This window comes from Chrysochloris asiatica, unplaced genomic scaffold (assembly GCF_000296735.1).
Source record: "Chrysochloris asiatica unplaced genomic scaffold, ChrAsi1.0 scaffold00083, whole genome shotgun sequence".
NCBI classification, from domain to species: Eukaryota; Metazoa; Chordata; class Mammalia; order Afrosoricida; family Chrysochloridae; genus Chrysochloris; species Chrysochloris asiatica.
In genome coordinates this window covers 379650-406236 of record NW_006408601.1, presented here as the reverse complement: position 1 = coordinate 406236, position 26587 = coordinate 379650, and the positions used below count along the sequence as shown (strand labels likewise).

General features: G+C 43.0%; 1 protein-coding gene across 1 annotated transcript in view; it reads left to right on the top strand.

The window, feature by feature from the left end:
* Window positions 1-26587, top strand: part of DKK3 (dickkopf WNT signaling pathway inhibitor 3) — a 50494-nt gene that overhangs the window by 11212 nt on the left and 12695 nt on the right. The window contains exon 3 of the mRNA XM_006865765.1: window positions 399-482. Coding sequence (XP_006865827.1) covers window positions 399-482 — 84 coding nt within the window. The remainder of the gene's footprint in view (window positions 1-398; window positions 483-26587) is intronic.

The window sequence follows — 26587 nt, the reverse complement described above, 5'->3', positions numbered from 1 at the left end:
GCTAAGACCTGCTTACTTCTCACTCAGGATGTCTGACTGACAGCCAGACCTGTGGTTGTTGAAAAGAAAGTTGACATTGAGTTTCAAGTGATGAGCTGCTCATGCTGTTGAACATTTGGTAGGTGTCAGGACTGCGCTAAGTGTGCTACACGGGCCTCCTCATCTCCAGATAGCAATCCTGTGAGGTAGCCTGTGAACACTTCTTATCACTGCACTGAGAGGAAGTTGGCCATCGGATGATTGCTGGTAGAATTCAGAAAGTGTGTGTCAGGGGAGGGGAGAGGGCATTCTGTCTACTTGACCAGATAGTCTTTCTTTAGAAAATGAACAAACAGAAACACTCTTGAGAAATACCCCGGATGCTTCTATCTACATTCACTCTAACCTCTCTACTCTAGGTGACCAATAATCAGACTGGACAAACAGTCTTTTCAGAGACAGTTATTACATCTATGGGAAATGAAGACAGCAAGAGGAACCACGTAAGTCATGATGTCTCACTGCCCTCATCCCGAGGTGAGCCAGGCTTTGAACCGCAGTTAGGAGGTGACACCTCTCCTACCTCATATCTATCCCCCAATATTCCTGTTTCTGACCAGATTGCTAATTGCTATGCCTCTGTGCACTTCTGCACTGGAGACAATAGAGAAATTCAGTTATCATTTGCATAAGCTGTGCATAAGGTCACTGTGAGTCAGTACGGACTCGATGGCCCCTAACAACAACAACAACAACAACAACCTCAGTTTTGAAAGGAGAACAAGGAAATTCCAGATTTATTGAATGGGGGGCCTGGTGAATCAGACCATGAAGTTCCTCAGCCTCTGATATGGCCTATTATGATCCCAGCCCTGGTCAGGCAGCTTGGAAACTGGAGCATAGTAAGTTGAACCCAGTGACATAAAGGGGAAAGGGTGTCTTCACAATGTGAGGGTTCGCTCTCTGATCCCCTTGTGATTACTCTTATTACTCAATTACCTGTTATTTTGTTGACTTAGAGAGTCCTAAAATTGGAAGGGGTACCATTCTGCAGAAGGAAAACCAATGGTATAAGTAGAAGGATGAGTCACAGAGTATCTGCTACTAGTGAGCTGAGCCCATCTTCACAGGGACCTGGGGCTTTTTCCTCTGAGTAGGAAGCAGCTGTAAAGGCTAGACTGTAAAGGCAGGGGAATATGAAGGGTGGAACATTGTCATCACTGTCTCATGCATCATTTTGTAATCTAATGGTTTTTACAGTTGGTTCTGAAATGTATTACATGTCACTGAAACTCTTAAAGGGGGATTTGCCACTCAAAAGGGCAAAAACATATGCTGTTCGGACCTTAAAATACCATACAAAGGGGCTACATTTTCAGGATTTAAAATTCCCAGATGAACTCAATTTAAAATAATCACCAAGTACCCTGTATTTATCTTTCTTCAAATACTGGTATGCGTATTAATATGTATGGTAACCCGAGAAAACTCATGGAAAGCCAAAGACAGAAATACTATATGCCTGTCTAGAAAAGTTAGCACATTATGTGCTAGGGATTGGCTTGTTTTTACATTCAAATTAGAAAGAGGAAATGGACAGCGTGGCTTATTCTTCCAGCTGAGCACATCCGCCAATGGTGATGTGGTCTGATGTCTTTGTGGGGAGGCTTTTGTGCAGTCTTCAGTCTGCCCCACTTTATAGGCCAGTGGGTAAGCTGGCTGAAGTTACTTTCTTGCTGGACTTTAAAGAGACGACAAACCATTGTGTGTAAATGGAGAACTTTTATTTCTAGAACAGTGTCCCCAAATAGGAAGATTCTTGCCCAATTAGCCAAGTCACCATTTTGAAGGGACTTGTCATCTAATTAAAATAGAGCTCAGGGCTCCAAAGTTTAGCACATCCTTTATTTACTGTCACTTTGTTTTTACCTTAGAATAAGATGTAAGACTAAGTCACTTTGTTTTTCCATAGGAACATACCTAGTTTGAACATACAAGTTCAATCTTGTACAACCAACTCCAAGAAACTGATCAAAATTTCTGAAGCGATAGGTAGATAAATTTCATTACCAAAAATGTCCAGATAGCAGAGATTTAAGTAACCCAGCAACTTTCTTCTCCCAAAGAATGATCAGGGTTTTTTTGACTGTGGAACTCTACAACAAATGTGAAACCAGATGTCTTTTGTGTTGCAAGAATATTTTGCTGTTTGTATTGGAGCCTGGAGATGTGTTGGAGCCTGGAGATGGAATGTCAAACAATGACTGACCTTTTCAGAGGTTTTTGTTTGTCTCCCATCAAGCAGTAAGCATCCCATCACCTCAAAACCCAGAGACATCAAACCAAGTCTGTGGGAGGAGAAAGTGGGTTGAATGACTTCTTTTTTCACTAGGCTTCATGTACTCCTTCATCCCCCACTTGTTCATCCATCACAGTAAAAGATAGGCAGGTCCTAGCCTTGCTTGCTTCATGTGCCTGATTTCTGATGTTTAAAAAACAAAACTCATGGCCAGCGAGTTGATTCTGACTCATAGCTGGAACCATTGGGCTTCCAAGGCTGTAAATCTTTACGGGAACAGACAGCAGACAGCCTCTCCTCCTCCTGCACCCCAACCCTGAAGCCACAGTGTATGTTTGTGAAAAGTGTGGTGAAAAGTACATATATATACAAAGTCATTAGTAGTAGTTATCACTGGAGGAATTCAAATTTAGAAAGACTTCCTTTCTTGATTTCTATATTTGTTTAATATTTTATGAGGAGGGCTTGTGAATCAACTTATTTTTGGTACAGACGTCTACTGATATTTTAAAATAGTTTTACTTATAATTTGTTGGTTTGTTGTACTACAGTGGCTTGTGTGTTGCTTCATTGCTGGAAGTTATACCATCAGTATTTTAAATGTATCAGTAGGGTCACCCATTAGGAGCTCTGGTAGCATAGTGGTTACGAGTTGTGCTGCTGACCTCAAGGTCAGCAGTTTGAAACTACCAGTAGTTCTGCAGGAGAAAGATGAGGTTTTCTGCTCCCATAACGATTTATAGCCTCGTAAACCCTATGCAGGGTAGCTATGAGTTGGAACCGACTCCATGGCACATCACCACCATCAGGTTCACCTGTGGACAGGTTTCAGCTGAGCTTCCAGACTAAGACAGATTAGGAATAAGGAGAGGCAGACCACTTCTGAAAGGTTTGCTACTGAAAACCTTATAGAAAGCAGAACATTGTCAGCTATATAGTCCTGGAAGATGAGCCCCTCAGGTTGGAAGGCACTCAAAACACTACTGGGGGACGAGCTGCTTTCTCAAGGTTGAGTTGACCTTAACAACATGGATGGTGTAAAGCTTTCAGGACCTTCATTTACTGATGGGGTACAACTCAAAATGAGAAGGAACAGCTGCAAACATCCATTCATAATTGGAGCATGGAATATACAAATTATTAATGTAGGAAAATGAGAAATCATCAAAACTGAAACAGAACACAATAAAGATCAATATCCTATGTAGTAGTGAGCAAAAATGGACTGGTATCGACCGTTTTGAATTGATTTACTACGCCAAGAATGACAAACTGAAGAGGAATGTTGTCCCATTCATTGTCAAAAAGAGCATTTCAAGATCTATCAAAGTGCAGTGCAGTCTGTGATAGAATAATAGCTGTACACCTACAAGACCAGTTAATACAACAGTTATTCAAATTTACACACCAACCACTAAAGCCATTGAAGGTGAAATTGAAGAATTCTCCTAGATTCTTCAGTCTGAAATGGATTAAACATGTAAACAAGATGCATCGATAATTATTGGTGATTGGAATGTAAAAGTTGGAAACGAAGAAGCCGTAGACATTGGAAAAATATAGCTTTGATAGAAATAATACTGGAGAATGCATGTTAGAATTTTGCAAGACTAATGACTTATTCATTGCAAATATCTATTTTCAACAACATAAATAGTGACTGTACACATGGACTTCATCAGATTCACACAGGAATCAAATTGACTACATTTGTGGGAAGAGACAATGAAGAAACTCAGTATCATCAGCCAAAACCAGCCCAGGAGTTGACTGTGGAACAATCTGCAAGTTCAGGCTGAAGCTTAAGAAAATTAAAACAAGTTCATAAGAGCAAAAATGTGACCTTAAATATATTCCACCTGAATTTAAGGCCATCTCAAAAGCATACTCAATACATTAGACACGAATGACCAATACCAGAATTGAATTGTGGAATGACATTAAGAATATCAGATATGAAGAAAACAAAAGGTCATTAAAAAGGAAAGGTAAAGACCAAAATGGATGTCAGAAGACTCCAAAACCTGCAGTTGATCATAGAGAGAAGGCAATGCAACTAGAAGAAATGAGGATGTAAAAAAATTGAACAAAAGAATTCAAAGGGTAACTCAAGAATACAAAGTGAAATATTATAATGAAATGCGCAAACACCTGGAATCAGAAAAAGGAAGAATGTGCTCAGCAATTCTCAAGCTTAAATAACTTAAGAAAAAAATTCAGGCCTCAGATTGCAATATTAAAGGATTCTATGGGCATAATATTGAAAGATGAAAAAAGCATCAAAAGAAGATGGAAGTGCACAGGAAATCACTGTATCAAAAAGAACTGGTTGATGTTCAACCATATCAAGAGGTTTGTTGTTGTTAAGTGCTGTCAAGTTATTTCCAACTCATAGTGACCCTGTATAGGGTATCCGAGAAGTATCTGGTGGTTTTGAACTGCTGACCATGTGTATCCTATAGCGCCACACCAAAAGTCCTTTCAAGAGGTAGCATATAATAAAGAACTGATAGCTTTGAAGGAAGAAGTCCAAGTAATGCTGAAGGCATCAGCGAAAAACAAGACTCCAAGAGCTGAATGAATACAAATTGAAATGTTTCTGCAACTAATGCACTGGTGGAGGTGCTCACTCATTTGTGCGTAGAAATTTGGAAGACAGCTAGCTACCTGACCAACCAATTGGATGAGATCCATATGTCTGCTTATTCCAAAGAAAAGTGACCCAATGGAATGCAGAAGCCATCAAACAATATCTTTAAAATCACATGTAAGTAAAATTTTTCTGAAGATAATGCAAACATGGTTGCAGCAGTACATCAACAGGGAGCTGACAGAAATTCAGGCCAGATTCAAAAGAGGATGTGGAACTAGAGATAGCATTGCTGACATCAGATGGATCTTTGCTGAAAGCAGAGAATACCAGAAAGATGTTTACTTGTGCTTTATTGACTATGCAAAGACTTTCGATTGTGGATCATAACAAACTATGGATAACATTATGGAGAATGGGTATTCCATAACACTTAATTGTGCTCATTGAAGAACCTATACATATAACAAGAGGTCATTCTTTAGGTTTAAAATCAGGAAAGGTGTGTGCTAGAGTTGTATCCTTTCACCGTATTTTTTCAATCTGTATGCTAACCAATTCTGAGAGGCTGGATTATATGAAGAAGAATGTGGCATTAGGATTGGAGGAAGATTTATTAACAATCTGTGGTATGTAGATGACACAACCTTGCTTGCTGAAAATGAAGAGGACTTAAAATTCTTACTGATGACAATCAGGTACTGCTGTGTCCAGTATGGATTGCACCTCAATGTACAGAAAGAGAAATCCTCAGAACAGGACCAATGCATAACATCATGATAAATAGAGAAGACAGTGAAGTTGTCAAAGACATCGGTTTGCTGGAATCCGTTATCAACATTTATAGAAGCAGCAGTCAAGAAATCAAGTGATAGATTGCATTAGGCAAATCTGCTACAAAAAACTCTTTCAAGTTGCTAAATGCAACCTCTTTCAACAACAAAGATGCTGTTTGAAGACTAAGGTGCTACTGACCCCAAGTCATGGTATTTTCAGTCACCTCATATGCATGTGTAAATTGGACATTGAATAAGGAAGACCATAGAAGAATTGATGCATTTGAGTTATGGTGTTAGAGTAGAATACTGAAAGTGCCATCAACTGCCAGAAGAGCAAATAAATCTGCCTTGAAAGACATGTAAATGCTAGGAACAAAACTGCTAAACCAAAAGGTATGCATACTGAAATTTTTGAGACCTACTGTCAAGTTTTTCCTCCAGAAAGGTTGTGGTCATTTATACCCTTAGCTGCAATTTCTAAAACTGTATTTTACCAACCCTGACCTACAATGAAAAGAACCCTGGTAGAGTAGTGGGTTTACACATTACCAGCCGGAAGATCAGCAGTTCAAGTCCACTAGATGCTCAGTGGGAGAAAGATGAGACTTTCTGTTCCCATAAAGATTTACTGCCTCAGGAACTCTATATAGGGTTGCTATGAGTCAGAACCAATTCAGTGGCACACAGCCATCACCACTGCCTCCTACCATGAGTGTTTGAGTGAGTGTTTTTATCTGATGTGGCTGGTTTCCAAGGCTGTAAATCTTTACAGGAGAAGAAAGCTTCATCTTTCTCTCACAGAGTGACTGGTAGATTGGAACTGCTGATATCTGACTGACATGGAAAACAAGTTTCTTTTTGTTTAAAGTTCTTTGATTATTAATAAGGTCAAGGTGGGTTTCTGAGACGTAGATGATGTAATGAATACAAACGAAGGAAAATCCTGTTTCCAGTGAGTTCATTTCACTGATGGGTGGCTCTGTAGGAAATAGTAGAGCTTCACTATGGGGTTTCCAAGCCTGGAAATTCGTACAGAAGTATCTTAGCCCTGCAACCCACCCCCATCCCCGCCCGCCCTGAGTTTGAACCTTAGACCTTTTGAATTACAAAGGTTAGTAGTTGAGCACCTTAACCACTGTCCCACCAGGACTCCTTGTTGCAAATATTGTGTCCTCAAATTTAGCTCATCCGTTTCACATTCCAGGCTGTTGAAAAGACCAGTGTGGAACAGATTAGGAAGGTGTGAAGCTCCAGTAGAAACTGTGAGCTCTCAGTGTTAATGACACTCAGTGGGTTGTGAGTCACACAGGGGACAGGTGATGGTGCCATGCCTCCACCTTTCTCTCTCCCCTCCTGTCCCCACTGCCATAAACACTCCAAACAAATGTCTAGATGCCTCCTGGTCCGGTAGTCAGAGCTTGGGCTCAGGCAGACCAGTTAAAATTGCAGCTGTTACATAGTAACTTTAGGTCTTTGGGGCAAGTTCTATAGCTGCTCCTAAGCCTCAGTTTCTCATATGTAAAATGGGGTTAATAAAAGTACCTGCCATATAGGACTGTGAGGAGGATTTTGAGTAAAATAATCCAGGTAAAGCACACTACAAGAGCAAGCTGTGGCACTGTAGGATCAGCACTGGACTGCTAACCACAAGGTTGGTAGTTCAAACCCACTAGCTGCTCCTCGAAAACTTTGAGTGGGAACCTACTCAACAGCATTTATCAATTGTTACTTTTATGTGCTTGAGCTCAGTCCGTAGCTACCAAAAATCCCCAGTATTATTCAGTTCACTCTTTCATTTGCACATTAATTGAGCACTTACTATGTGCTAGACAGACAAATGAAAAAGACAATCCCTAAAATTGAAACGCTCCAGGTTAATAGCCAAAAACACCCAAACCTGCTGCTCTGCAGTTGATTCTGAATCAAGGTGACCTTATATGCTACAGAGTAGAACTGCTTTATAGGGTTTTCTTGGCTGTAACCTTTATGGCAACAGATTACCAGGACTTTCTTTCATGGCTCACCACTGAGTAGGTGCAAACAGTCAACCTTTCAGCTAGTAGTCAAGAGCAAACTGTACCATCCAGGGACCTTCCAAGGTTAATAGTGAGCCAAAATATAAACATATATAATGTGATTTAATCAAGGCCAACAGTTCAAACCCACCAGTTGCTCCTCGGAAACCCTATACAGGATTGCTATGAGTTGGAACCGACTCTACAGCACTTAACACAACGAGAAGACACAGCTGTGAAGGGTATGGTGCAAGTGTCATGTAGGTACCTGGGAGCCAGGGAAACCTTGCTTGATAGAAAATTCTTCATGAGTTTCTCGCCTTTATTCTCATGTTATAACCAGCCTATCTTGTATAGCAACCAACTTTGGAAGATACAGTATCTTTTGTCCCTGCAGAGGGCAGGTTTGCTTGCAATACATTATAAAAGATCTGAGTTCTCTAAGATAGAGCTCTGTCACCTGTGCCCAAAACCGCTGCACCTGCAGTATCCGCCAGGACCCCCTGCTTCATTGCCCCTGTGGCATTTGGGAAGGGGGCAAGGGGAACTGATTTAGGCATGAAACCCCTGCTGCTCTGGTACTGTAAGTAATGAAGTCCTATGACTCTGACCCAGTAGTCTCATGTCTTCTGCCAGAGTCCATGAAACTGGAAAGCTAACTTGTTAATTATCAAGTTGGGTAAAGTCTGACCCTTCCTTCACACATCTTGACAGACTTCCTGGGGGAGGTCAGTTGAGCTGCATTTTGAATAATGTTAAGGACTTTTCAGTTGTGGGGAGGAAGAGCATTCCTCATAGAAATAGTCCTTGTCCAAAGTTAAGGAGGCATGAGGAACAAAGAGCATCTTTGGAAAGGATACCTAGTGGCATAGTAGATTAAGTGTTAGGTTGCTAATCTGCTGGAGAAATGTGAGGCAGTGTGCTTTCCTGAGGATTCATACATAGCTTCAGAAACCGTAGGGAGCAGTTCTACCCTGTAATACAGAATCAGTATGAGTCAGAATATACTCATGACAATGAATGGTTGTGGTGAGGTGTATTTAAGGGAGCAGCAGATGAAGTCAGGGAGATCGAGAAGGGCTTCGAGTTCCAAGCCAAGGAGTTAGGCCTACATGCCAAGTTAGGAGTATACTCTGCATCTGAAATACTTTAACAAGCCCTATACTGTATACTTAGGAGCTCTGGTAGTGTAGTGGTTACGGGTCAGGCTGCTAACTTCACAGTCAGCAGTTCGAAACTATCAGCTGTTCCACAGGAGAAAGATGAGGCTTTCTACTCCTGTAAAGATTTACAGCCTTGGAAACCCTGTACAGGGCCGCTATGAGTTGGAACTGACATCACTGCATATAACCGCCACCACCACCGTCACCGTCACCACACTGTATACTTAGGAGCTCTGGTAGTGTAGTGGTTACGAGTCAGGCTGCTAACCTCACAGTCAGCAGTTCGAAACTATGAGCTATTCCGCGGGAGAAAGATGAGGCTTTCTGCTCTCGTGAAGATTCACATCCTTGGAAACCCTATACAGGGTCGCGATGACCCATGGCAAATAACTACCACCACCATACCTTATACTGCATTGAGACTCCATTCAGTCCTCATGGGGAGATAGCCAGGAGCAGGTGGTTTGGACAGCAGAGATGTTGGGGGACAGGCTAATCCTGCTAGAGTGCTGGGGGCTTCAAATCTGGAAACTTTTACTTAGAAATGGAACACTGTGTTGCTGGATGGCCAGTAGCCAGGCCAGATGAGTGGCAGTGATTGGAGTTGAGATCTCATTAAGCCGATGGCCTAGAACCAGCTGATTTCTCTGGTTTCTGAGCAGCCTGAGCATGTCAGGAGCTGGCTAACTCCCCCCGCCCCCCAGGAATGCTGGTGTCCACGGCTATCAGGGCTCCAGGAGTTGCTCCAGAGCAGCCTGGACAACATTCATTCACAGGAACGTTTGCATCCTGATGATCAGATTTGTGGCCCTTGCTTGCTCTCATTCTGAAAAACTCTCCCTGAGTCCTTTTTGTGTTCTTTTTAGATTGTATCAAGAGCTGCACAATTTGTGTTTCCCAGATTCCCAAAATGACCACATTCCATATCTACCTACTTCACATTTTCAGATGCAGGATATATTCCTCAGTCAGCATGTCTGCCTACCTTACTCCTTAGCTTGGCTCGAAACCCTTCCTGATCTCCCCACGTACATGCAGGTAGTACTTCAGACCAACCAGTTGGTGCTATGATGTGACTGGGTGCTCGATAATAATTAATAACCATAATGGCAATAATACAATTGATGATGATAAAAGTAAGAGAGGCCATTTATGCAGCCCTCTTGTGTGCTGGCCTGATACTCAAACCAACCAGCAATATCTCCTCTTGTAATTTCCATAACAATCAACAAGGAAGTTATTCTTATTTATTCTGCTTGTATAAATGAAGTAGGATCCCAGGGTGGTACAAGTTGTTAAACACTGGCCTACTAACTGAAAGGTTGGTGGTTCAAACCAAGCCAGAGGTGCTGCTGAAGTAAGGCCTGGCTATCTGTTTCTGAAGGGCCACAGTCCTGATAACCCTTTGAAGCAGTTCTACTCTGTACACACAAGGTCACCGTGAGTCAGAATCAACTCAACAGCAGCTAACAGCAGCAACAACATAGACGAAGTAACTGAAGCTCAGAGAAGTTATACATTAGATCTGTTGTAGTTTTGTGCCATAGAGTTGGTTCCAGCTCATAGCGACCTGTATATGTTTCTGAGGCTTTAAATCTTTGGAGGAGCAGAAAGCCTCCTCTTTCTCCTGCGGAGTTGCAGTTGGGTTCCAACCACTGACCTGTGGTTCCCAGTTCCGTGGTTATGCACTGGGTCCATCATGCTCTCATACAACAGATCCAGTAGGTGGCAAAGTCAGTACGAAAAGAAAAAAAAGGACTCAGGTCTTGCTGATTCCAAAACTCATGTTCTTTATGGAAGCAGTTTCTGCCTCTTGGTTTTCATGACTTCACACTAGGGAATCAAGGGCCCAAGAGCTAAAGGGCTGAATGGGGAGCCCTGGTTTCTGCTTCCTATGTGTAAGGAAGCGCTGTTCTCAACAGTGGTCCCAGTGGTTTCCTCTGCATTGTGACAGCCAGAATCTTTGCGGGGAGTGTGAGGTATAACAGAACTCCCTGACAGGAAGCTCTCCTGGCATGGCCTCTAACCAACATTCTGACAGCTACCCCCAGGCCTGTGTGTACGAAGCTGAGGCAACATTTCAGAAACTTCATCTCTAGGATTCACCACCTGGGTCTCCACCCACCGGGGTCTCTCCATGGCTCCCTTTAAGAGGTTAACCTCCCTCTACCCACTGTGGTCTCTTAGGAGAATTCTCAGAGGCTCTGGGAACCTCTCTGTTTTTAATCAGGCACTCCAGACTCCTGTGTGGCTCAGGTGGGGGCTTCAGGCTTCTGGGAGAGGGTTGGGTAGTGGATTTTTCTTTCCCACTCTCCCAGGAAAGTGGCTGGAGGACAGCAGAGACCTGTTTGTGTCTTTTTCTCCTGGTAGGAGGCAGGAAAGGTGAAAGAGGACCGGGTTAAGACAGTGGGGGCGGATGCAGAAAACGAAACGGAACTAGTTGCCTTGAGTCAACGCAATAGTATCTGTATAGAGTTTTCAAAGTTGTGCCTCTCAGAAGCACATCCCCAGGCCTGTCTTCTGAGCTGCCTCAGGGTAAGTTTTCACTGCTGACCTTTTGGTTAGTAGTCAAGTGCTTAACCACGTGCACTACCCAGCGGCTCCACTGCGGGTGGGTGTAGGAGTGGGGTATAGAGAGACAGGGCTCTCAATTCACCATCAGGTACAAAGTCTGATAAGTTGAGCTGACCTTTTAAATTCAGCAGGAACCCTCTTCTCTTGGTTGCATCCCCAGTAGGCGGGATGATGAATGGGCACTGAGTCATCTGAATGTTTGCCCAGATGTCCTTGCTCTGTCTAGACCTGCTGTCAGTTTCAATTTTCACCTCCACCTCTTGTAAGGAAAAAGAATAAACAAACATTTTAGTACATTGCAGGGGAGCATGTTAGTTCCTGTTGAGTTGATTCTGACTCAGCGACCCCAGATGTGCACAGTAGAACCGCTCCATATGGTTTTCAAGGCTATGACCTTCTGGAAGCAGGTCACCTGGCCTGGCTTCCAAGGAGCCTTTGGATGGGTTTGAGCTGCCAGCCTTTTTTGTTTGTAGTCCCGTGCTTAATCATCTGCATCACCCAGGGACTCCTAGGGGAGAAGAGTGCAGTGGAAAGAGCACTGGAGTCAGAACTTAACACAGGTGGCATCTCGGCTCCTTGGGCCACCTCCTCTACTCACCTGCAAATTGGGGGACTAGTGACAGCCTGAAGGATGTGCTAGGGCCCAGTGAATGTAAAGTCCCTGGTACTTAATAGGTGCTCAATTCATGGAACTCTTCCTTTCTGACCTAATTTCCTTGACCTCTGGGGGATAGGGAGCAGTAATTTCCTGAATGTGAGTGAGATGTGTTTGTTTTGTTTGTAAGGTTTTTGTGACTTTAAAGTGTCACTGAGAAGGCTCCTGAAAGGTGATGACGGCTGAAGTGCTAGGCAAAGCAGATGAAAAAGCTGTTTGTTGTGTCTGAAGTCAGGCCTTGTATCAGGGATAAAATGAAGCAGTATTTCACCAAGTCGTAGAATTATAAAGGGCAGAATCCACAGGGGCTAAAGAGAAATTCGAGAATCTCTGGTAGTGTTGTGGTTATGAGTCGGGCTGCTAATCTCAAGGTCAGCAGTTCAAAACTACCAGTTTGAAACTACATCCGCATGAAAAAGATGAGGCTCTCTGCTCTCATAAAGATTGACAGCCCTTACTAATTTGCTACCCCGCTAGAGATTAAGATCCCCTAAGAACTTGATTGAACCTCAGGATAGTGATCCTGCTTGGTCACCTTAGAGCAGGTGGTGGTCTGGCAACGTCTTGCGTATGGGGTCCCCAGCCGGTCTCCTCCCTCCCTGCCTTCTTCGGATGGCGGCTGCTTATGCTGGATGTGTGGCCAGAGATGGGTAAGGATCACGTGGAACCTCGGCAACCTAAGACAGAGCCATTGCCATGCTGCAATGAGTTTCGATGACAGGTAAGACGGAGGAATTCGCACTGACCGCCTAAGACAGGCAGCATCCCTTAAACAAATAATAAATAAGGAGGAATCTGATGCAGACCGTGCAGACCCAGTCAGGAGTTCAAGTCCCTGTGGGCCCAAGTGTTGCAGACTGTCCAAACCATAGGCTCTGAGGATCAGACTTTAGCCACCTAGCAGACATAGCAAACTGTCCCTCATCTGATTATTCAGTTATGCTTGTTAGTAATCGCATACATGAGTCCTGGATATCCACAGATAAATGTAAAAACCTTCCCTAAAAGCCGAGACTGTAAATTCCAAAAAGGCAAAGTTTCCACCCCCCCCCCCACCCCCCAAAAAAAAGCTAAAGAGGATAGAGAGAAACACTGTTAACTGATGATGTATGGAGGGGATTATAATCAATGTAATGAAACAAGTCATATGAATGGTTGAAGGTGAAACTGATGATGTGCCCTGTAAACTTTCACTCATCCACAATAAAAACCTTAAAAAAAAAAAAAAAAATCAAAAGTGAAATAAATAAATAAATAAAAAAGATTGACAGCCTTGGAAACCCTCTACGGGGTCGCTATAAGTCAGAATTGACTCCACAGCACATAGCCACCACCATAGAGAAACTCATGGGAGTCCTGGTGTGGACTGCTAACCTCAAGGTCAGTGGTTCAAACCTACCAGCTGCTCTTCAGAAACCCTATACAGTGTCATTATGAGATGGAACCAACTTGACAACATTTAACAAAAACTACAGTAAGAACAACCATGAGCAACTCATAGGAGCCCTGGTAACACAGCAGTTAAGTGCACAGTTGCTAACAAAAGGCTGGCAGTTCAAACCCTCCAACTGCTCCACAGAAGAAAGATGTCGCAGTCTGCTTCCATGAAGATTTACAGCCTTGGAGACGTAGGGGCCAGGTCCACTCTATTCTATAGGGTTGTTATGAGTCAGAACCAACTCAAAGACAATGGATTTGGTTTGGTTTTGGCTCTAGAGCAACTCTAGCTCAGAGACAAAAGTATGGGGCACATATACCGCCATTCCACCTGTTTGTGCCACTTTGCTGCTGATGGAAAATTTGGAGATTCAGGTTACCCAGGGGTGATCTACTTATGAAACATCAGCTTTGGTGATCTACTTATGAAACATCAGCCACTGAAATCCCTCTGGAGTACAGCTCTATTCTGAGTCATTGTTTTACCATGACTAGCATGCCTATGGCAGATATTGCTCACCAATTGCAGAGTTATTTCTTGATGAGCCCAGGTAGAGTCTCAAAACTGGGGACAACACTTTATGCAGCCAATGACAGTCAGTTGGAAAAGGATTACATTAAAAAGCCATTTCTCATCTCTGCTCCAGGCCAAGTTTCTCATTCTACAGCTGAGAAAACAGTGGGGGTGGGAGAGAGGGGTTATGATTTTGCTCCAAATCATGTAACGATCAGACTTGAGAACTCATTTCTAGTTCAGTACAATTTTTTTCTTTCAAAGCTTTTATTGTGACTTGAGCGATAGTCTGCATGGTAGAACATCAGTTTTGCTTTCATCCAATTGCATCTTGTTTCACTGTAAGGATTACAATACCCTTTTTTATTGTACACAAGAACACACAGGAATATACAACTGTTTAAACAACCAAAGGGCACATTTTGCAAACCAGGCCCCTGCCCGTCACCACACAGCCTTTCCCTTTCCATCAGTCTGGAGTCCTCAGATGCTCTATCTCTCCATGTCATTGTCTCTGCCTCCATCTCTGGTGTCACTGCTTCTTTGGTTAGGATCCCACACTCTGTCCATGCTATTCCCTCTTGCTGGTCCCAGGGTCCTATGTTCCTGGATTGCAAGATCAACCACTTCCACCCTTTTTGTTATACATCTTCTACCTTTATAATTGTGACAATTGCAATTAGTCATGATAATAGTTACTCACTATTAAGTCAAAAGAATCCTATCCCCTCTCCTTTCACCTGATCCATCTAGACAAGATGGAAACTATTCAGTGGGGATTCTCCCTTCCCCTATTCACTCTGATATGAAACTCTGTCTTGAAAACTTGTAAGCCAGTCACTTCATTCCTTTATGTTGTTGTTGTTGTTAGGTGCCATCGAGTTGGTACCAACTCACTGTGATCCTATGCACAACAGAACAAAACACTGCCCAGTCCTGGGCCAACCTCATAGTTGTTGCCACACTTGGGTCCACTGATGCTTCCACTTGGCCAATCCATCTTATTGGGGGTCTTCCTCTTTTTCTCTGACCCTCCACCTTACCAAACATGATATCCTTCTTCAGCGACTGGTCCCTCCTGACAATAAGTCCGAAGTATGAGAGACGAAGTTTAGCCATCCTGGCCTCCAAGGAGCACTCCGGCTGCACTTCTTCCAACACAGATCTGATGGCAGCCCATGGCACTTTCAGTATTCTCCTCCAACACCATAACTCAAAAGCATCAATTTTTCTATGGTCTTCCTTATTCACTTTCCAGCTTTTGTATGCATATTAGGTTATTGAAAATGCCATGGCTTGGGTCAGGCGCACCTTAGTCTTCAAGCTGACATCTTTGTTCTTCAACACTTTAAAAAGGTCTTGTGCAGCAGATTTGCCTAATGCAACATGTCGTTTGATTTCTTGACTGCTGCTTCCATGAGTGTTGATAGTTGATCCAAGAGAATGAAATCCTTGACAGCTTTTCTCCATTGATAAAAATGTTGTTTATTGGTCCAGTGGTGAGGACTTTTGTTTTCTTTACATTGAGATGCAATCCATATCGAAGGCTGTGCTCTTTGATCTTCATCAGTAAATATTTTAAGTTCACTTTCAACAAGCAAGGTTGTATCATCTGCATATCACACGTTGTTAACGAGTCTTCCTCCAATCCTGATGCCACGTTTTTCTTCATAGAACCCAGCTTCTCAGATTCTTTGCTTAGCATACAGGTTGAGTAAGTATGGTGAAAGAATACAATGTTGTCGCACACCTTTCTTAATTTTAAACCATTCAGTGTTCTCATGTTCTGTTTGAACAACTGCCTCTTGGTCCATGTACAGATTCCTCATGAGCACAATTAAGTGTTCCAGAATACTCATACTTCGCAATGTTGTCCATAGCTTGTCATGATCCACACAATCGAAAGTCTTTGCATAGTCAAAGAAGCACAGGTAAACATTTCTCTGATATTCATGCCTTTATAGTCCCCACCCCACCCATTTTAGGTAGCCAGTGTCTGAGTTGCTCATCCCTATCAATGCTGTATACTGAGGGGATGTGCTTGATCCTTGATTTGAAGACTCCTTCCTTCTCAGTTGGTATTTTGTGCCACAACCTCTGTAAGATACGGTCAAGTTCATCAAATTGTAGCAATTTACGCTTGCTTCCTTTATCAAATTTTATCTTCCTCTAGTGGAGTTTTGATCAAGTCATCCAAGCTAGGTCAAATAGGTACTATCTGCAAGGCTGGGCATTCCTGTGCACCTCCCCCCACTTCATATCAGCTGGAGAGTTCACTCTCATCTCCAGCCCCCAGTGGCCAGGTCAGTGTCCTTGGGCTCAGGAATTCCCAAGTCCAATTAAGGACCAACCAGCCATTCCTCCTCTCTCATCTCAAGGTTGACAGGAGTCCATGGAACATGGTCTAGCTCAGCCCATGTCTTTGTTACAGTCTTTCCCCACTTCCACCCATAAGTAGACCAACATGGTCACCAGCGAGCTTACAGCCCTGCTCATGCGTTCTCTTTGAGTTTCAGTCTTAGAAAGGGGTTTGTCTTATAATTCAATACAGTTTAATACACTGTGGACTTGGAGTGTCTTGTTTTTGAAAGTAGAGAGACGCTGCTGTCCTTTTTTGTGTATAACATCTCTGAAGATGACTGACAGAAAAAGCTCTGGTTGTGTAGTGGATTGTGTGTTGGGCTGCTAACTGCAAGTTTAGCAGTTTGAATATATCAGCTATTCCATGGGACAAAGGTGAAGTGTTCTGCTCCTATCAAGATTTTTACAAAGGAGTACTGGTAGCATAGTGATTATGAATCAGGCTGCGAACCTGAAGGTCAGCAGTTCAAAACTGCCAGTCGTTCTGCAGGAGAAAAATGAGGCTTTCTACTCCTGTAAAGATTTACAGCCTCGGAAACCCTGTACAGGATCGCTATGAGTCGGAACTGACTCCACAGCACATCAATGCTACCAAGCCCTTTACAGGGTCCCTGTGAGTCACAATAGACTCTACTGCACACGACCACCACTACCCCCAGTGTTGAAAAGGAGTCCTGGTGTGGTGCTGTAAGAAAAACATTGGACTGCTAACTGCAAGTTCAAGCCCACCAGCTGCTCCTCAGAAGCCTTACACAGGGTCATTATGAGTCAGAACGACACTTAGCAACAACAATGCTGAGAAAAACCAGGAGGCTTATGGGGGGAAAGTTCTATCAGTTCAGGAGAGCAAATCAGAAGTTCATAAAGTGGCTGCAGGAGAAATGTCCAGAAGACACATCTCTGAGTTTCATGAGGCAAAACTTGGTCTGTACATTCACCTCTATCACTGGTCTTAGGATCATGTAACTCAAGGTATGTGATGAGTAAGCATGTTGAATGAATAAATTTAATGGTTGAAAGCTAGGTGACAAGGGATTAAATTGGGGAACATAATTCGTGGTGTGGTGTTATAGGAGAAGTCCTGGATGCTGACCATAAGGTAGGTGGTTCAAACCTACCAACCACTCCTTAGAAACCCTATACAGGGTGGCTATAAGTCAGAACTGACTCGATGGCACTTAACAACAACAGTATAGATAAGACTCAGTGAAGAGTTTTTGTTTTGTTGTTAAGTGCCGTGGACTCGTTCCGACCCATAGTGACCCTGTATTGGGTTTCCGAGGAGCAGCTTGTTAGCTTGAACCGCTGACCTTGCAGTTCAAATGGCTTTGCAGTCTGGCGCATTAACCACAGCACCACACCAGGGCTCCTGGTAAAGAGTTACAAGTGAGTAAATACGTTTTTCTTTGCTTGAAAAAAATTACCCTTTTCTTTTCCTCCTCTATTGATCTATATTACCGAACACCTACTGTTTGTCAAGCCATATGATGTTTTTATGATTTCTTTTCTAATCCTTACTCAGATGTTGTGGAAGGATCCCTGGAGGCACAGTAGCTAAGCATTTGGCTGCTTACTAAAAGGTCAGCTATTTGAACCCACCAGCCACTCCAGCAGCCATGTGGCCGTCTGCTTTTGCACAGATTTATAGCCTTGGAATCTCCGTGGGCAGTTCTGCTGTCCTTTAGGGTCACTGTGAGTTGGAATTGACTTGACAGCAGTGTGTGTGTTTTAAAATACTCTGAAGTCATTATTATCATGGCAATAAAGAAACTGGGGTTTGGAGAAGCTAAATAGTGTTTTTCTTAGGGGCCGTCAAGTTGGTTCCGACTCACAGTGAAGGACAGAATGAAACACTTCCTGGTCATGTGCCATCCATTGCTGCTGCCACTGTGCCAATCCATCTCTTTAGATGTCTCCCTCTTTTTTGCTGACCCTCCACTTGACCTAGCAGTACGTCCTTCTCCAGGAATTGATCCTTCCTGATATGTCAGAATTTTGAAAGACCAAGTGTAGCCATTCTGGCTTCTGAGAAGCATTCTGTCTGCATGTCTTCGAACACAGATCTGTTCATTCTTTTGACAGTCCTTGATATTTGAAATATTCTTATTCTAACACCATAGCTCAAATGCTTCGAATCTTCTAAGTTATTCCATATTCATTGTCCAACTCTTACATGCATATGAGGCTCATGAAAATGTCATGGCTTGGGTCAGGCACACCTTAGTCCTCAAATTGATGTCTTTGCTCTTGAACACTTTAAAGAGATCTTGTGCAGCTCATTTGTCTAATTTCTTGACTGCTGTCTGCATGACCGTTGATGGTGGATCCATCCAAGCATAATAAAGTCTTTCACAACTTTAATCTTTTCTTCATTTATCATAATGTTATTTACTGGTACAGTGGTGAAAATGTTTGTGTTCTTTATGTTGAGGTGCCACCCATACTGAAGACTGGTCTTTGATCATCATCAGTAAATATTTTAAGTCCTCTTCACTTTCAGCAAGCAAGGCTGTATCATCTGCATATCGCAGGTTATTAATGAATCTTCCTCTAATTCAAATGATATGTTCTTTTTCATATCATCTAGCTTCTCTGATTATATGCGCCACATACAAGTTGGATTAAGTATGGTGAAAGAATACAACCCTAGTGCACACCTTTCCTGATTTTAAACTATTCAGTGTTCCCTTGTTCTCTTTGAACAACTGCCTCTTGGTCTATGCACAGGTTCATCATGAGCACAATTAAGTCTTCTGGAATACCCATTCTCCACAATGTTGTCCATAGCTTTCCATGATCAACACAGTCGAAAACCTTTGCATCATCAATAAAGCACAGGTAAACATCTTTCTGGTATTCTCTGTTTTCAGCCAAGATCCATCTGACATCAGCAATGATATCCCTTGTTCCATGTTCTTGTCTGAATCCAGCTTGAACTTCTGGTAGTTCCCTGTGTACTGTTATAGCCGTTTTTGAGTTATCTTTAGCAAAATTTTACCTGCATGCAATATTAATGTGATTGTCTGATGATTTCCACATTCCGCTGAGTCACCTCTCTTTGGAATGGGCACAGAAAGGAATCTCTTCCCATCAGTTGGACCTGGAGATGAGAAATCCCTGGGGTTCTGCAATTCAAGGAGTTCACGAGGTGGTTGTGGAAGGGATGTGGCAGCAGAGTTGCAGCTCTAGATGGAGTTCTTCTTGGGCTCAATGTTATCTGTGCCCAGGGCACTCAATCAGGAAGAAGTTCATGGGGGCCTTTGATGGAGCTGCTTTCAGTGTGAGGACCACAGGGAAGCTGAGAACAGGGAGACTGGTTAAATCCTGGTCTGGTGTCTCTACCAGTTTTTTAGATCTGGAGCCAAGCCTGTCTGATTCCAGGGACCAGTTGGCCCACCAAAGCAGCACAGGTGGCCCCCACCTCATGCTGGCATAGTTCACAACCATGCAGCCTCAAACTTCCGGAGAGCAGGGTCTGTGCTGGAGGTGGATGAGGTTGGGAGCTGGCTGCACTTCTGGTTATTCAGAGAACATGGGGAAAAGAAGAAATCACACATTCTTTGTCGCACACAAGAATCTGCTCTGCCAGGCCTCCCTCAACTGCCAAAGCTGCTCACAAGATGGTAGCTGCGTCTGGCCAGCTGTTCACCAATCTGTCTCCTCTTACCATCCCTGCTCAGCCTCTCTTCCCAGGTAGCGCTCCATCTGCCTCACTAACCTTTCTTCTGAAGCCAAAATTCTCACCTGTGTCTTTTATTTTATCTCTCGTATCTTTGTTGTAGAGGGTCCATGTAGTGTCTGCCTAGTCTGCCACCTTGCCAGAAGTCTTCCTGTATGTTCTTAATGCCATCTCACAATTATTTTGGTCTTTGGTCATTGGTATCTAATTCATCGATCTGTTCTTGTGATGATCTTTGGATTCAGGTGGGATCTGTTTAAGATCAGATTTTGGCTCGTGTTTTAATTTTCTTCCGCCTCTGCCTGAATTTGTATATGAACAATTGATAATCTGTTCCACAGTCTGTCCCGACCTAGTTTTGGTCGGTGATATGGAGCTTTTCCACTGTCTCTTCCCCCATATATGTAGTCAATTTGATTTCTATTTATTCTGTCTGGTGAGGCTCATGTGTCTTTTATGTTGTTCAAAAAAGGTATTTGCAAAGAATAAGTCATTGGCCATGCAAAATTCTATCATGTGATCTCTAGCATCATTTCCATCACCAAGGCCATATTTCCCAACTACTGATCCTTCCTCTTTGTTTCCAACCTTTGCATTCCACTCACCAGTAATGATCAATACATACTGATTGTATGTTTAACCAACTTCAGACTGAAGAAGTTGGTAGAATTCTTCACTTTCATCATTACTGGCTTTAGCGGTGGTATGCAGATTTTAATTATAGTGGCATTAACTGATCTTTGTAGGTAAATGGATATTATGCTTCAATATAGATCTTGAAATGTTCTTTTTGAGGATGAATGTGATTCCATTCATATTCAATTTGTCATTCGCGGCATAGGAAACAATTGGATTGTCAGATTAAAAATGGCCACCACCAGTCCATTTCAGTTCACTAATGCCTAGACTCTCTATGTTTATGCCTTCCATTTCATTTTTGAGAACTTTCAGTTTTCCTAGATTCATACTTTGCACATTCCAGGTTCCAATTACTTATGATATTTACAGCTGTTTCTCCTTATTTTGAGATGTGTCCCATCAGCAAATGAAGGTCTCAAAGATTTTACTCCATTTGTATCATCATGGTCAACTGTACTTCGAGGAGGCTGCTCTTCCCCAGTGGTATTTTGAGAACTTTCTAAACTTAGGAATTTTTCCTGGCACTACATCTGACGGAATTCTGTGGTATTCATCATGTTTCAATATTCAGTATTCTGTTGCTGTCTAGCAGTGTACCACTGCTATTCATAAGATTTTCAGTGACTAAACATTCGAAAGCAGTCCACCCCTCCTCTCCTTCTTCATAGTCTGTCTTCATCTGGAAACTCAGCTGAAACCTGTCAACTGTGGGTGACCCTGCTGGTATTTAAAATACCAGCGGCATAGTTTCAGCAACATGCAAGCTACCACAGTACGACAAACTGACAGACAAGTGGTGAAAGTTAAATAGTAGAACTGGATTATGAACTTTTAATTTTGATACAATTTGTTTTCATTCCAATCACCAGTAATTACCAGTACATGCTGATTGTATGTTTGATCAATTTCAGACTTAAGAAGTAGGTAGAAGTTTTCAATTTCATCATCATTGGCTTTAGTGGTTGGTGTATAAATGGTCAGATATAAATTTTTGACCATGTCAATAAAAAGATACTTCTAATAAAGAAAAAAATGATGTTTGCAGCCATAATTTTAGGTGGTTTTGAAAAGGTTATCACTTGCCTTCCTGTACGTGGCAGCAGCTGGTGACATTTATATCAAGAGTCACTGAGATGCTTCCCCATCCCACAATGTCCAAAATGAAAAAGCAAAAATGACAAAAGGACAAAGGGATGTTCCCCTCCCAGGGATGGCAGGGCCTGTTGGAGTTACTGGGAAAGGGAGGTGATAGGAAGGTGGTTAATAAGGAACAGTGGAATCTCACACTCACTTTCTTTGGCTCTGGCCACTTATTGGGTATCAGATTTGTTGCTGTTGAAGAGGAACATTCTAAACCAGGATATTTTAAGTAGGTGGCAGGCACTCATGTCTCCACGATGTGGAGAGTACAGTCACAAGCCACAGGGAAACAGCCTTCGTTTTCAACATGCTCTTCACTGCGGGCCTCTCAGAAGAAGAAGCAGGTACCAAAAGCCCAGGGTACCTGCCTCCTGAGTACTGATCAGGATGAGAACTCATCTTGGGCTTGCAGCAGGAGCTGGACCTACACCCAAGACTAAAGGCCAGTGGAGTCAGACTTAGCCTTCTCAGGCCAGGGAGCAGGCCCACATGCACACATACCCCAACCCCGAACAATTTTGCTTTTTCCATTGCTTCCAGCACCCCAATTTTCCACATGATGTCTACAGGGACCTCCTGCCCCAGAAGGAACACACATCCCATAACAGAAAAGCCAATAGCTACACTCAATGTACCTCAGACAAGTCTGCTCCTGTGCCCCCAGTAACTGTCCTGGGATTTGGAGAGTGAGATCAAAGACAGCTAAAATTCACAGAGTACCTACTATGAGCCAGACATTAAACTAATTAATCTTTATCAAACTCACATAAAGCAGGGAGGACTAGCCTATTTTAGCCCTTTCATGGCCCAGTTATGTTCTAACTTTGATGTTTTTGTCCTGGCATGACGTTGTAGGGAGAAAAAAAAAAAAAAGCACTGGACTACTAACCACAAAGTTGGCTGTTCAGACCCACCAGCCACTCCTCAGAAGCCCTTCACAGGTTCTCTGTGAGTTGGAACCAACTCCAAGGCACTTAGCAACAACATCAACAACTACATGCCCAATAAACCCCGAGTAGGAAAAATTAGGTGGATGCTTTGTGTCCTGTGGGTCATGAAAGGGTTAACGATAATGTAAGTTAAAGCACAGGGAAGCTAAGTAGTTGGCCAAGGTCAAGTGGTAGGTTGCAATTTGGGAACAAGTCTGCCTCATTCCAAAACCTAAATTCCTACTCCGCAACACTACCTTGCAAAGGGTCAAATGGAAAGTTCACTAATAGTTACTGGGCACCTGCTGCATGCCATGATTTGTGGGCATACTCACCACCTCGAGTTCATCTTCCAAAGATGCAACATTGGTTTGGTTTCATTAGTCCCATTTTACAGATGAGCCGACTGAGTCCCGGCAAGGTTCAATGACTCACCCAAGCTTGTATATCAAGAAGTGAAAAAGGCTTAGATTCTTTGTTGTCCTTGACGTGGCTCTTGGGTTGCGGTGGGCGTCTGTGACAAGAAACCAGAGTGTGCCCAGACCACCTTCCCTTAGAGCTGAAGCTGTCCCTGTTCCTTGCCATCCCACAAAGAAGTGAAATAAGACCCAGCCTCTTGCAAGCAAAATGAGGCCCAGACTCCATGTTTTTCCACGGCTGAAACGTATTAAGGGCTTTTTCCAAGCTCATTAACGTAAATGGTTCAACTTGAAAATTTAAAAAATTCCAGAAGTCCCTTTTGGAGTTCTCACTGTGGGGGACTTCTGTGGGCAATGTTTGGGGGGTGGGGAGGTGGATAATTGGCAAGGGCAGGAAAGGGGCCAGTGCTGAGGGGTTTGGAAGCTCATTAGAGGTGCAGGGTGAAGGTCAGGCCAATTTTCCTGCCTGGAGTCCTGGCACTGGGCTGGGGAAGTAACTTTCACAGAAAAAAAACAAATTTGGTTTTTGTTTGGCATTATTTGTTGGTTTTTTTTTTTTTTTTTAAAGCAATCTCTCCCAAACTCTTTTTATAACCTATTTTTGTGATTTGGGTGAAAGTTTTCTGTTCAACAATTCATTCACCTTTTTTGCGCATACCATTGATTGTAGTGTCCACAGTGTGACGTATTCATCCCGCTCCCTTCCGGTGTTTTCTGTTTCTGTCGGTCTTTCTCTTCTGTCCCTTCCTGCTTTCTGAACTTTATCTCAGGGAAAATGCTTCCCTTTTGACAAAGAAAAAACAAACCAAACAACAACAACCACAGAACAAAAACAACTTGTTTGCGAGGCATTTTTAGAAGCGAGTGATAGATTGGAGGCTTTCAGGCAGTAGTTCTTAACTTTGGGTGTACATCTGAGTTAGCTACTTAACCTGGATAGAATTCATGGGGAATGGGGAATACATCTTGATTTTCACTAACTTTTCCATTAAATCAAGCCTTTCCTTCAATCTTGAAGGTAGGCAGCAAACTACAGTGCTCTGAGTACCTTAACCAATGGCACACACAGCTCTACCTTGATACAGGCAGTTCCTGCTTAGGAATGAGATCTGTGCCCAAGTGTGTCTTTAAGTTGAATTTGTAGGTAAGTCGGAACAGGGGCATACAGCTCCTATTTAGCAAGAAAGGAGCGCTGTGGGATCAGCATTGGATTGGTAACTATACGGTTGGCCGTTCTAACCCATCAGTGGGAGAAAGATGAGGCTGTTTGGTCCTGTAAAGATTCACAGTCTTGGAAACCCTGTTTAGGGTGGCTGTGAGTACAAATTGATTCACAATGGGTTTGGCTTGGGGATTTCTAGTGTAAGAAATGACTAGAAACCTTGTCAATGATTTAAAAGCCGCATGTGTAGCAAGTTAAGGTGATTATGATGAATTTGTTGTTAAAGGTTGGTCCAATCTTTTCAAAGTGAGGGCAAATTTACATAAAATAAAGAGGAAGTACAAGCCAGACGTAACTCAAACATTCCTAAGCCAGGGACTATCTGTATTTTCTTACTGTTGCAGATATCTCAAAATAGCATATATGCTCATCGCTGCTTCAAGATTAAGTTGTCATATCCAGCACCCGGTCTTCCTATTCAGTGTGTTAATAAAAAGGCATGTGAAATATTTCATCTCAAAATATTTTGACAGTTTTATTTCTGTGCAATCATTTTCCTTTGTAGTCTTGTGTTATTTTACTGCATGCCATTAAATGTGTTATTCTGAGAAGGGATCCACAGTTTTTACCTCGTGGGCATCCACAGCACACAAAAGGGTAAACCCCTAGTTTTATACAAGGCTAGTGACCACAGGGAGGCCTCTTAGTCATTTGGGTGGTGATGGTTGTGTGCCACTGAGTCAGTTCCAATCAAAACGATCCTATATAGGGTTTCCAAGGCTGTCAGTCTTGATGGGAACAGAAAGCCTCATCTTTCACCCAACAAGTGGCTGGTAGAGTCATACTGTTGGCCCTTGTAGTTAGTAGCCCAGCTCCTAATCACTGTGCTGTGAGGGCCCCTTAGTCACTTGGATATAGACAGGGAATCTGTAGGTTACAGTCCCAGGAGTGAAATCCCCACCATGTAGACAGGAATTAAACCCACCTTCCCTGATCATTCCAGCCTCCAGGTGCTTTGGATTCTAACGATGGTGAAACACCATTCCCAGGAAATTGAAATTTGAGACAATTCTGATCTCTAGCATTGTGAGGGATCTTGTACGTGCTGGAGCTTGGGCCCATTGCAGATGTGGGAGCACCCTGGTGGCCCTGGGGAGTCCCCTAGGTCTGTAGGTTGATACTGATGACCTGTCCAGGCTCTGATTTCTGTTCTGTGAGGAAACCAGGCCTTTGGCAGCTCCTGGGCAGCTTGACCTGCTTCCTGAGGAGAGGTCTGTGTTCCCAGCATCAGAGAAGGGTTGTAAGGCATGATGTGTCAGGAGGGCTCATCTACCACAGCCCCCAGAGCCAAGACGTCCCCTGTCCTACTGAAGTCTCCAGCTCCAGTTTGTTGAGATGGACAAAACCAAGCCCACATGTGTTACCACTGAGTTGATTCTGACTCGTGGCAATCACATGTTACATAGGTTTTTTGGGGATCCCTAGTAGCAGAGTGGATAAACTCTGGGCTGCAAACCAAAAAGTTGGCAATTTGAACCCACCAGTCCTTCTGTGGGAGAAAGATGTAGTGTGGTTTGGAATTTAATCTTTATGGGGGCAGATTGCCAGACTTTTTTGTGGTGCTGCTGGGTGGGTTCCAGTCAGCCAAGCACTAGGTTAGGAAACTAGCACAAACTTCATTGTGCCGGAGAAGATAAGGCAGATGACCCAGGCCTCACCACGCAGTTCTCTTGAGTGCGTTTCCCTAAGGCCTGAGCCTCTACATTAAAATGCTTTGAGAAACTAGATCTTGTCCAAGTATTATCTCTAAGAGCTAAGAGTATGAGGGGGCTTTCCAAAAGTTCCTGGAAAAAAGAATGAAGAGATAATGGAATTTTCCCACATCTTTTTTATATCCCCTCACCATGTAGGGGCATGACACATATATTGCTTGCTTTCCCAAGGCAAAGCAAAAACAATTTAAAGGGATTTAGACTGAGTCAGCTCTCTGACTCATATGAAAAGAGTAAACAAGAAACCAATTGATTAAATATGGAGAAACTCCATCCATTCCCAATGACCGAGGGAGTGTCTTTACTTTAACCAACATAAATGCCGTAAGAAAACTCTCAGAACTTACTTAGCAAGCTTTTTGTAATGACTGAAAGGTTCAACTAGACAGAGACTTTCGCCTATCCCTGAAACCTACCAGATTCCTAATCTTCATCGCAGCCATTATTCTTTGCTTTGAATGAATGAAATACCAGGTTTAGC